Source organism: Microtus pennsylvanicus, chromosome 4 (genome assembly GCF_037038515.1).
Source record: "Microtus pennsylvanicus isolate mMicPen1 chromosome 4, mMicPen1.hap1, whole genome shotgun sequence".
In the NCBI taxonomy this organism is placed as follows: Eukaryota; Metazoa; Chordata; class Mammalia; order Rodentia; family Cricetidae; genus Microtus; species Microtus pennsylvanicus.
This window is the reverse complement of record NC_134582.1, coordinates 82,616,935-82,628,788: the sequence shown is the minus strand read 5'-3', so window position 1 is coordinate 82,628,788 and position 11,854 is coordinate 82,616,935. Positions and strand designations below refer to the sequence as shown.

At 47.5% G+C, this 11,854-nt stretch overlaps 1 protein-coding gene across 1 annotated transcript; it reads left to right on the top strand.

Moving 5' to 3' along the window:
- The first annotated feature begins 1,303 nt into the window (after positions 1 to 1,303).
- On the top strand, positions 1,304 to 6,244 carry LOC142849030 (uncharacterized). The gene is given in 8 exon segments (XM_075971150.1): positions 1,304 to 1,489; positions 1,567 to 1,633; positions 2,205 to 2,256; positions 2,599 to 2,639; positions 2,811 to 2,871; positions 3,125 to 4,209; positions 4,294 to 5,997; positions 6,000 to 6,244. Coding segments are annotated over 8 exon segments (3,441 nt in total).
- Positions 6,245 to 11,854: the final 5,610 nt, after the last annotated feature.

Here is an 11,854-nt window from a genome sequence, read left to right as displayed (position 1 = left end):
AGGCTCCAAAACCACAGAGAAACCCTGTCTCAAAAAACTAAAAAAAATAAATAAAAAAAAAAAAGACATGTCTGACTAGCATACCAATGGCACAGGGAGAAACCCTATAAATTGACAAATGAGATAACATGAAATTAAAAAGTTTTTGTGCAGCAAAAGATGCTATTACTAGAAGGAACAGACAGCCCAGAGCATGGCAAGATCATTACTGGTCATGCTTCCTATGGGGCATTAACATCTAGAATGTACAAAGAATTTCAAATATTAAAAAACAAAAAAAGGTCAATAAATGGACTAACAAACTGAACAGTTCTCTAAAGTTAACACACAAAGGTCAATAAATATTTTACAAAGTCTTCAACATCCTTGTCCTTCAAGTAAGTTCAAGTTAAGGCCACTTTGAGATTCCATCTCATCTAAACCACAATGTCTGAGGTCAGACAACAAGTGAGAAATTCTGTCAAGGGTGTGGGGAATGGACCCTCAGTGCTGCTATTGGGTGTGTAAATGGAGCGGCATGGTGGAAACCAGCATAGAGGTTCCTAAAAACAGAACTGCCATAGGCCCAGGTCTGTCATTCCTGAGCATAGACTCCGAGGATGCTGTCCACATCCTGCCAAAGAGATGCCCACACATACATTCTGACTGTAGCAATACTCCCAATTGCAAGACAACTAGGTGCAAAAAAGACCTTAATGAATTAGCCACATGCATTCTTATGATAGAGCACTGAATTTCTGCTAGCAGTGACATTCTATTAATGTATTAGTAATTTTAATTCTATTAGTAAATTAAAATTATATTCTTTTCAGTTTTATTGCAAATTGGCAATGCTAAATAAGTGTGAGACAAAAGGAAGTTCCATGTCTGACTTGAGGCAAGGAATGACCTCATAATGAACAGACATGGATATGCAGAGAAGACACCCTGAGAGCAATAATCCATAAGACACAACTCAAGTTCCACAGAGAAGCCCAATCTCTCAAAAACTGTGAACCTGATGGATTCAAGTAGGCATCTTCCAGGAGACAGAGAAATTCTAGGGCTCAGGGGCAAGGAACCAAACATGGAGGAAGGTTTGTCTCAGACTGTTTCAGCAGGAGGACTTGGAAGGAGGGAGCAGGGAAACCAGGAGGCAGGAGGGTCTGTTGGGCTTGAGGCTGGGGAGGGGGTGTGGCTCCCTCCCTCCTGCCAGGAGCCCTTTGTGATGAGGAGGCCACAGCTGTGTGATGAGATGGCCTGACAAGCCTCCTGCTGGACTCCCAGGACTCAGTGGCTTGAGGACAACAGGGCAAATTAGAAGATGGAGAATTCTCTCTTTCAGCTGAGCAGCATTAGTGACTACTGGATGAGCCTCAGCTCCATTGTCATGGCCACGGACATGATCTTTGGTGTTATGTGTGGAGCGGGGCTCTTCTTGCTCCTGATCCCCTTCCTGAAGAAGTACCCAGCATCACCACCACCTGGGAGCAGAAGGAACCCCCCAAAGGTGAGAAAAGCCTTGGCTGAAACACAATGGAGTGTGTTCAGTCTGTTGCTCACTACTGTTACTTCCCCTTTTCCTAGTCAAGCAGAGAGACAGCGGAGAGGAACTCTCCAGAAACAGCAGCACCTCATCTGCAGGGGCTGGAAAGTAGGGAACGGGGTGCGGGGGGGAGGGGAGGCTTGAGGTGTGTGCCTGAAGCTCTCTGTGTGGTGTGGCTGAGAGGCCACTAAGGAAGACTGGCTCCGTGGGCAGACTGCATTGCTGAGATGGAGGGGACTTTAGGGATAGCACAGGCTCCGAGAAAGAAGTCATCTGTCCTCTGTTCAAGCCCGTGTTTTGTGTGTGTTGAGCTGATGTGAAGGGGGTGGTGAGACCAAGGGCCTCAGACCAGGGTTTGAGTCACCTCAGGTCTGGGGAAGTGACCTTACCCAACAGCCTAGAGGCAGCAGCAGAGCTCACCCTTGGGTAGGATCCTATCTGAGGGACACTGACTGAGGACATCCATGTAAGAGTGGCATAGACAGCCCCTTCTTGTGTTTTCCAACAACGCCAAGGGGAAATCTGTTTATGCATAGAACAACTGAGTCAAGGTTGGATGAGAGAAAGCTCTCCGGGAAATGTGGATTTTGTGTTCTCCACCAGCACAGGAGGCAGGCAGCTTGTCCACCAGAGAGAGGAAGAATGGGCCCAGCTCATTTCTGTCCTTTCTCACTGTCAGGTGGTGAGGAGGGGGCGGAGCAGGACAAGGAAGAAAAATGTTTCTGCAAAAGGTAGGCTTCTGTTTCCCTCTGGAGAGGCAATTCCTTCTGCCCTGGCCTCACTGATGAGATCATGATGAGAGCCATGCTTTTGAGATACAGGATGCAGAGCACTGAGAAGAGGAGGCTTCTGGGAAGGAAATCAGAATCAGGGAAACTCCCCAGGTCCTGTGAAAGAAGGAAGCTTGGCCTGGAGTTGAGTGCTGCCCATGGACCAGGGGTGATGGGTGTGGTTCAAGGCAGCTGTGATGCTGTGTCCCTGTAGGGGGGACTCTCAGGTCTGCCTGAGAGCAGGTAGCTGCAATTCCCTCAGGCCCACTCCTCTTTCAGATGACTGATCCTGTGTCCTCACAGTGTCATATGGGGAATGGCAGGGGAGGAGGAACAAGGAAAGTGTAAATGAAGAGATGTGGTCCCTCCGTGCCACTTGCTCATTCTCAGTGCTCTCTGTGCTTGGACTCTGGAGGTGGGGCAGTAAAGTCCTAGCATGGGAGGTCTCTAAGAGGGGTGCCGCACTCTTCTGTGAGATCTCGGTCCTCTCCTTCATCCTGTACAACCACTTCCAGGTGGCAGAGATGGCAGAAAGAATGTGGAAGAGACCCAGAACACATCACGACCTGTGGAAATGTAAGAAATCTACCTCTTGCGAATTAATTTATACCAACCAGGATGCGAGCTAGGGGTCTGAGGATCTTTGTACTGGAGATACAGTACAGGGTGGAGTTGGGTTCTATAGCTCATCCTGTTGGATGAGATAATAAAGGATATGGGAGGTGGAGGCAGTGGAATGACTATGGGCTACAGTGCCGTATTTATACAGCCTGATTGGCATCTGTACCTTCTGCTTGGAGCCGATGCTTTTGCTTCCTGTTTTCTGCAGCCCCATCAAGGATCCTTTATTGGACTCCATGCCATGCCCTCCTTGGACCACTGATAAGAAACTGGATCAGCTTCCCCTCTCTCAGCTGTTGTCTTACTTCAAGTTCGTCGAGAATCTTATACAGAGGAAATTTAGCCAGATTTTCTGGGGCATGTCCTTCATGCTTTCTGAGTCAGTGGTGGTTTCTGCCTGGGTCTCCAAGAGACCTAAAACCATGAGGTTCAGTGATGCATGTGGTCCTTTCCCAGCTTTCCCCATGGCTCAGGGACCTCCACAGATTCCTCAGGCCCAGCCCTTGCCCCACCAACCCGTGACACCAAGCTTGACAGGTGTGAAAGAAGCCCAGACACTGGGCAGCCTCCCAAGCTCTACACTAAATCGAAGTAGAAGTAGGGTCTGTGTAAAAGATTATTCTACCAGTGAGACAAAGATACCGGTATCCCTACCAATTGAAAACCAGGATCTGGAGTGGAAAGACACTTTAGACTCTAGTGCCCCAAAACAGCAAGCAGGCATTAGCCGGCCCATTCACAACTTGCCCAATGGCACCCTGACCACTGAACCTGTCAGGTCAGCCTCCATCCTTGCTGAGCATTGTCAGTTCCTCCAGCACCATAAGGGGACACAGAGTGAAGACAAGGTGACTGAGGTGAGAGAAATACGAGGCTCCCCCTTCACGGTCCTCTCATCCCCGGAACTGACACAGCTGTGGGAACATTTCCCAGCCAACAGTCCTTGCCAGCCCAAGAACAAGCCTGAACTCCCTCAGCCCACCCTTGACTCCAAAAGCTGCAAGCTGAGCCAGATGATAGGGTCTGTGTCCTCGGCGATACCCTTAAAGAAGTCAGAAGCATGTGACATGCACAACCCCATCAAAAAGGGCCCCAGTTTAAGTGCCAACGATTTTCCTTGCACATCAAGCAGGAGCCCTGGGAAAGGCCTGGAACCCAGAAAGCCTGCACTGAGGACAGATCAGCAGTCCTATGTGAACACCGTCCAGGACCTTTCCTTCCTCGACCCACAGACTCAGATGAAGCTGGAATCAAACATCACGCAGCTTCCTATAAAACGAAGTAGGAGACCATATCTACAGACTCTTGAGTCAGGGGATCTCACCATGCCAGGGATTCCAGCCTCATCCCTTCCCCAGCCTGTGTATCCCTCCTCACCCACCTCTGTTTCTAAGGCTGAATACTATTCCAAGGCTGCCATGATCTTAGAAAAATTGCATCACCGAGATCCAGGAGGGACAAGGGTAGAAACTGTGTCAACTGCCAGGCTGCGGAGTCCTCTGCTTGCACACTCACCTTCACAGGTTCAGGTGATACAGAGAGCCCCTCCACCAGCTGCCAGCCATGGGCCGTCCAAGGCCCTTCCACATACACGGAAGAGCTACCTGGGCACTAAGGTCCAGGCTTTCTGCTTCCAGACAAAAAGCCAGCAGAACAGGACTGTCCGAGGGATTGGAAGAAGCAGCGTGCAACCAAGGACCAGCCCAAGAATTTACAAACCTGCAGCACGGATGAAGTTTGAGAACATGGCCTCAGGACATCCCTACTGGAGTGGGACAATGCTGGGCCCTCAGGAAAGGATCCCACCTTCAGTGGTCAAACAAATCAATAGGTCGAAGGAGAAAGAAGGGACCCCTCCTGTATGGAAAGTGAGTCTGGAATCCACGGAGTTTCCCAGTAGCCAAGTCATCAATATCTATCTCAGGGTCTTTGAGTCTCCAGAGGCCAACAGAAGTCCAGGCCATTTTCAAACACCCACTCCAAGGCACTCAGGAGACTCAGCTCTAAAAACACCAGTATATAGTGAGACTGACTTCAGATCAAGCAAGCAACCACAGTCCTGGTCTGTGGGCCATCGTCCAGACAGCTCCAGTTCAGTGAGCTTGCCTTCAGAGCACCTGTTTCCCAGCTTCCAGAATAGAACCAAAAAACCCAAGACTTCCCAGAGCCTGGGTGATGTCTTCGTAAGGAGAGATCACAGCCAGAGGACCCAGGACTTCAGAGTTCCCAAGGATAAAATTCAAGCAAAGAATCACAAGGTGTTTCATCCCAACGAAGAGAGGGAGGAATTTATGAGATCCAGAGCCTTAAGCCAGGAAGAACAGCCAGGGAGAGGGACTCCCTCTACTCCGAGCTCCACCTGGTTCAAGGATACAGCCACGACCAAGACTGAGCCTTCTCTTGATATGCCAGGAATAAAACAGACCCCTCAAGAAAGTTATCTGAAGAATATCATAAGGATTATTCTACAATATCTCGACCTCAGCACAAAAGACAAGGGGCAGGAGGATTCTCTGAAGAAAGAAAGCTCCCCGCCATCATCTACGATGACCCAGGAGGAGTCAGACACAAAAGAAAAGCTCATCTACAGCAGGGCAACTGAAGTGCAATCTCTCATGAACAATGTCGTACAGCTCCTGGTGAACTGGCTGGGCCTTAAGGTAGGGCACCCATCAGAGGCGCAATGGTGCAAAGCGGAACCACTGATACCCCAGCTGAGAGACTCTTTTTTTCATTTTCCTGAGGGCATCTATGAACCAAAGAAAATAAGCAGACCAGAGAAAATAAGCTCTGGTCCCCATACCAGCCCCATGGCTCAGAGCCACACATTCAGGAACAAGGTGATCGGGGACAAACATCAGTCAGGTATTGCTACCCAGGAAACCTGTGTTCCACATCAGAACAGCGTGAAGAGAGGAATGGGCTGTGAGCAACTCCCCTCTCCCAAGGGAAACAACCATCCATGTAGGCACGGGGAAACTGGAGACAAGCAGCAGTTAGGTGTCGGTGCCCCGAGAACCTATGACTCAGATCAAATCAGAACGAAGAGTGGAATGCGCTGCTGTCCACATACCAGCCCCAAGGACACAACCATGTGTTTATGCACAGAGATGTTGGAGACAAACTTCCATCAGGTGTTGTCCATAGAGCCTGTGACCCACACCAAAGTACAAAGAAAGGAATGGGCTGTGGCCCCCTCAACCAGTTCCACAACCATCCAGTCACATACAGGGGAACTGGAGACAAGGAGCAGTCACCCCAAACAGACCTTACCAGCATAGGTCTAGGAGCAGGTGACTCAGGCCACCATGGTCTTTGCGCATCATGAACTACTCCATACGATGCCCCATCTGCCCAGCCGTTGTTTCCCCTGTGATTTCCTGGTAATAAATGTCATTTTATCTTATTTTTTCTTGCAAAGCAAACCTTCTTCCTACTGATGCTCATACTCATTGCTGATGGCTCCTGAGAGACAGGAGCCTCTTCCTAGTTTACACTAGTTCGTTTTAGTGCAGTGGTTTCTGTCTTGCAGGGATGGGGAGGGGAAGGTCAGCATTCCGTCTGCCACAGTGCAGTCTCTGGAAAGAATGGGGCCTGTGGGGAAGTCATGGTCACTGTGTGGTGTCCTCATCCAGACCCATCCCTGTCCAGTTATCATTCCATCATTACAGAGGCAACAGTCTAGGGAATTTTCAGGGTGAGCCAACCCTGTGAAGACCGCACCCAGGTCTGTGGCTCATCGTCTTTTCCTTAGTTTGCTCCACCTTGACATTTGCGTCACTGTGCAGGTTGGTGTGCAGAGACCCCAGGGAGTCAAGACCCTGCACATGTCACATGTCACCTGTCACAAATTGTTTCAGCCCCCACTTCAAAGGGGACAATCTCGACCTGCATTTCCAGGACCAGGCATAGAGAATACCTATCCCAGGAGCCCCTACTCACCTCGATGCAGGCTGAGGATGGGGAGACCCCCAGCACCTCTTACCTCAGCCTGCGTGACAGGGCAGTGACACTGTCCATAGTCTGCCTGCCTTTCTGACTAGAGCAGGGGCCAGAATAGAGCTTGCAGTGTGTGACTACAGTTGGCTACTGAGGGCTGAGTCACACAGGCCTGCGTAGTAATTCAGAAAGTGCCCCCGGAGAGCCACAAGCATCTCCTCAGGTTCACTCAATTTCCTCCCTGGTGACCTGCATCCATCCTGCCCATGCCATCACTGGATCAAACCCAGACTCCTGAGACCCTCACCTCAGAGAGCATGGACCCATGGACCCCAAGTAGGGTTTTCTACTTGGGCTAAAGCTCCAGAATGTTCATCCTAGGTGATGCTATTATCTCCTCCTCCTCCTCTTCCTCCTCCTCCTCCTCCTCTTCTTCTTCTTCTTTTCTTCTTCTCCTTCTTTTCTTCTTCTTATTTTCCTCCTTCTCCTCCTCTTTCTTCTTCTTCTGTCAAAATGTGGTTTCTCTGTAGCTTTGGAGCCTGTCCTGGAATTAGCTCTTATAGCCCAGACTGCACCGAACTCACAGAAATTTGCCTGCCTCTGCCTCCCAAGTGCCACCCTGCTCACTCACCTTTAATAGAATGAAACACAATAAATACTATGAGACTATCTTAATTTTTTCAGTTTTAGTTGACCTCCACTCAAATGATTACGTGGCCTGTTTTACTAGGACCACCTTCTGCTAATCCAAGTCCCCACTGTGCTGACATCTCAATATGCGGCTCATATGATATACCAGTTGCTGTTTTGCTATAAAGAATGTCTAATTCAGCGTGCAGATTGCTGTCTAGTGGAAGATTTCTATATGGATAAAATTTGAAAATCCACAGAAGGCCCCCGTCCGTGTCCATTGTCTGGCCCAGTTCAACCTCTGGTCTTCTCTATTTTGTTTTAACTCTGCCCTCCATTCTATCAAGTTCTGTCCTAAGCAAATCATGTTTCAGCCCCTCTGCTCCTTCATAACACATCTCTAATATTTTCTCTTTGATTTCTTCAGGTATTTAATTTTAGCGTAAAATAAAGGAAACATACCAAAATATGTGGTATCCATTCAGTACTCCTATGCAAACAATGGCAAAAACACTCCCAGGGAGAAGATTACAATATTGGTTTTCCCTTCACAGCTTTGTGCAGTGACTGCTCATGAGCCTCCTCTTCCCAGTGAATCCTACCCAGCCATACAATATTCGTTCATGGACTCTCTGAAATCTTAGTGCAAACCTACACGCCACCCTTATTCTTGCATTATGCAATCTGAACATCCAATACCACATGAACAGTGCTTGCCTAGGTCTGTGGCCAACGCTTGGTGTAATCTGGCCCCTGCCATCACAATCTAGGTGTCTCTGCACCTTGGTGGATGAGACTTGCGATGATGCTCTCCTTGGTGGCTTCCGTTAAGCTTGGGATCCTCTTGGCGACATACTCAGTTTAGATGTGTTCCCACATCTCAGTTTAGATTTGTATTTTCTCCATTTAGAACCTTCGATGAGCGATCTCTTGCCCTAACTAGACCATTCCTACAGTCCAAGAGGCTTATGTTTGATGGTCTTATTCACTTTTTAAGAATTTATTTTTGAGACGTTTGAATAATGCATTTTGATCATATCCACTCTTGCCCCCTGATTCTTCCCAAATATCTCCTCCTCCTACCCGTCCAACATTTTGCCCTTTTTGTGCCTCTTGAGACCAATTTGTACTGCCCGTATATTCCGCTGGAGTATGGGCTACTTCCCAGGGACTGTACCCATCGCAGAAAACTGTCTCCCCCTCTCTCAGACCACCAATCATCTGCTAGTTGTTCCAGCCCAAGCTGCAACCATGAGCTCCTGCCTACCCTTTTAAGGTTGTTACTTGAGGAAGCTTGCCATTACAGACGCTCTTCCTGGTGTGAGCTGACCATCTTCTAGGATCCTGGAATCTTCTCTTTTTTTTCTTTCCTTTTTTCCTTTCAACATTTTTTGTCATGGGACCTGTGGTTTATTCTGGCCTCAGACTCAAGGTGTTCCTGTTCTAACTCTAGAGTGCGGGGTTTACAGCCATATGCCACCATACCTAGCCAGACATAACCACACACCGCTGTTTTGTTTTGCTTCTTGCCTTTTGGGTTTTTGAGGCAGGGTTTCACAGAGCACAGGTTGACCACAAACTTTATCTGTAGCTGAGGATGACCTTGAAATCCTGACCCTCCTCCTCCACCTTCCTCCTTCCAGGCCTGGCTCCTTGAGCCATTCTTTACGTCTCTCCTCTCAGTCAGTATGTGATCTATCCTCTGATACTTTCTTCTCTCTCTTTACAGACAGCAGAGTCTGGAATCTCTTCCTTCTGCTTCTGCGGCAAGCTCTCTGGTTATCTCACCTCACTGCTCTTTTCACGGCCCAGCACAAGTCTAAGTGTGGTTCCGGCATTCCTCTGTTCAAACCTGCGCAGTGATCTGCTCTATCATTTAGGGTAAAGCTGGGGTTCTCCCTGGGACCACCATAAAGCGTCATTTCCTAGTCACCACCTCCACCTCAGTTCTCACCACTGTGTCACACTCAGTGTCCTGACTCTGCCCTTCCAAGGACTCCAGAGATGGGATGTGTGCCTCCACTTCCCCATTTTACATGTGACGTTCTTACAGCCTGACCAATCTTCTGGATTTCAGCATTTCCTGAACATAGGTCTGGAACATCTTCTTCTTAGACATCTACATGCCTACAGTAAGTTCAGATATGAGTAACAGAAAGGTTTATGACCACACAGTGTAAAACTGGACTTCACTAGTCCTTATCTAACATCTGCTAATCTTCTATCCATCTATCTATCTATCTATCTATCTATCTATCTATCTATCTATCTATCTATCTATCTATCCACCTATCTATCCATCCACCTATCCATCCATCTATCTATCCATCCATCCATCCATCCATCCATCCATCCATCCATCTATATTTTAGTTACTATTCATGTTCCATCATTTACTTTCTATCACTGATAATCTACTTACTTAATCTAGTCTATATCTTCTGTCAATTATCAATGATCTATCCATCTATATAGAGGTTTTTGTTTTGTTTTGTTTTTGAGACAGGGTCTCACTATTTAGTCCAAGATAGCCTATAACTTGCTTGGGCATCCCCTCTGGCTCTAAATTTACTCTCCTCCTGCTTTAGTCTCCTGGGTGTAGGGATTACAGGCAGGAGCCACCATTTTTGAGTAGTCTAAGAACTCCTAGGTTCAAGTGATCCTCCTGTCTCACAATTTTGAGTAACTGAGACCATAGGTATGCACCACTGTGCCTGGCATTTAAGTTTTGTTCTGCTCAATTTTCCCCGATGCCCCCGTCATGCCGCTCAGTGTGCATCCTATTAGGTAAGACTGGATGCAAAAGATTTCTGATCCCATCCTTTAGTGTATTTCCACAGAGGGCTCAGCTTTCCCTTCATCTCTTCGGGCAAGGTCTCTCAGGGAAGACTGCAATGTGAGAAGGTGGCAGCAGATGGCACTGTAGAGAAAGGATGAGCATCGTATGGCAGCGTCCGCAGTGGACACACCTGGTGATGTGGAAGAGGCGCTCATTATGAGACGACCTCATCGCCAGATGTGCCCACTGCAGACACTTCAATTCGGAGACGAGCTCGCTGTGAGACACCGCATTCCCTGCTCCGACCTTCACCTTAAACGGGAGGATATTTTGGTGATAAAGAGACGATGCTGGTGACCAGGAAAGCAAAGCTGCCCCTCGTTTCATGTTCCCATCCCAAGCTTGGGACACATCGACGCCACTCTGCAAAGTCTGTGTGATTGTGAACGTGAAGGTCACAATCAAGTACCTTAGATACTGTCTTAACAGAGGTGTCTCTATCGTGATTCAGTGTCTAGGAGTGACGGTGGTTAGTTTCCTTTGGGGATAAATGTAAAGACTGTGTGTTTGGGATGAGACACCTACTTTTTTGCAAAACCCGTATTTCTGCAGAATCTGAAAACAATGTTGTGTGCTCTTTCCAGACAGAATGATGGGAGAGGCATTGCTCAAAGACTCTGGTGGAGTTTTCTTTGCGCTCTTATTAAAGGTGGGGGGAGACATGTAACAAACTAGAACTGAGAAATAAGAAATTAAAAAGAGATTCAAAGTTCCATCTTCAGCCACAAACACAGTACATATCTAAACTAGGCCAGGGATGGGAATCAAAGGACTATAAAGGATATAGCTCAATTGATGGGGAGCTTGCCCCTATTGAAGTTCTACATTTTTTTTTTGAGGAACTTTCATACTGATTTCCATTTTGGCCACACTGATTTGTATTCTTAGCAACACTGCATAAGGATTCCTTCCTCTCCATACACCGTCAATAGCGTATATTGTTTGATTTCTTTATGGTAGCCTTTCTAACCGGTGAAATGGAATTTGGTGATGTATCTGATTTGTTTTGGGTGGTTTGAGACAGGTTCTCACTACATGGCCCGGGATAGCTTCAAATTTACAGTAATCCTCCTGTCTCGGCCTCCAGATCCTGGTATTTCAGGTACAAACCAGCGTGCCCAGTTTCAGCATAGTTTTGATTCACAGTTCCAAAAGGCAAGGTGTGTAGTTTGCTCGGATAGAGGTGGTGCCACAGGAGCCCACAGACTGTCGGGTGGGAGAATCAAACAACTATGCACAAACATCCCTTAATTCCTAGTTCCCTCCATTTCATAAATGGAGTTTTATCTTAGACTTTTTTTATTAAATTTTAATGAAACCTAAGAAAGCATAAGACAAATGATTGAGGGCATCTTGGTCAAACACGTGCCCCTCTACCTGTCTATTCAGCAGGCAGTAGAAACATAAATGGGCAAATTAAATTCGACTCATTGCTTACTTGGCATAGAGGAGCTTCAAACGGTGGGTAGCTTTTCCATTTTCTCCAAATACACAGTGCCGTGTGTATGAACGGTTCCCACACTGCACTGG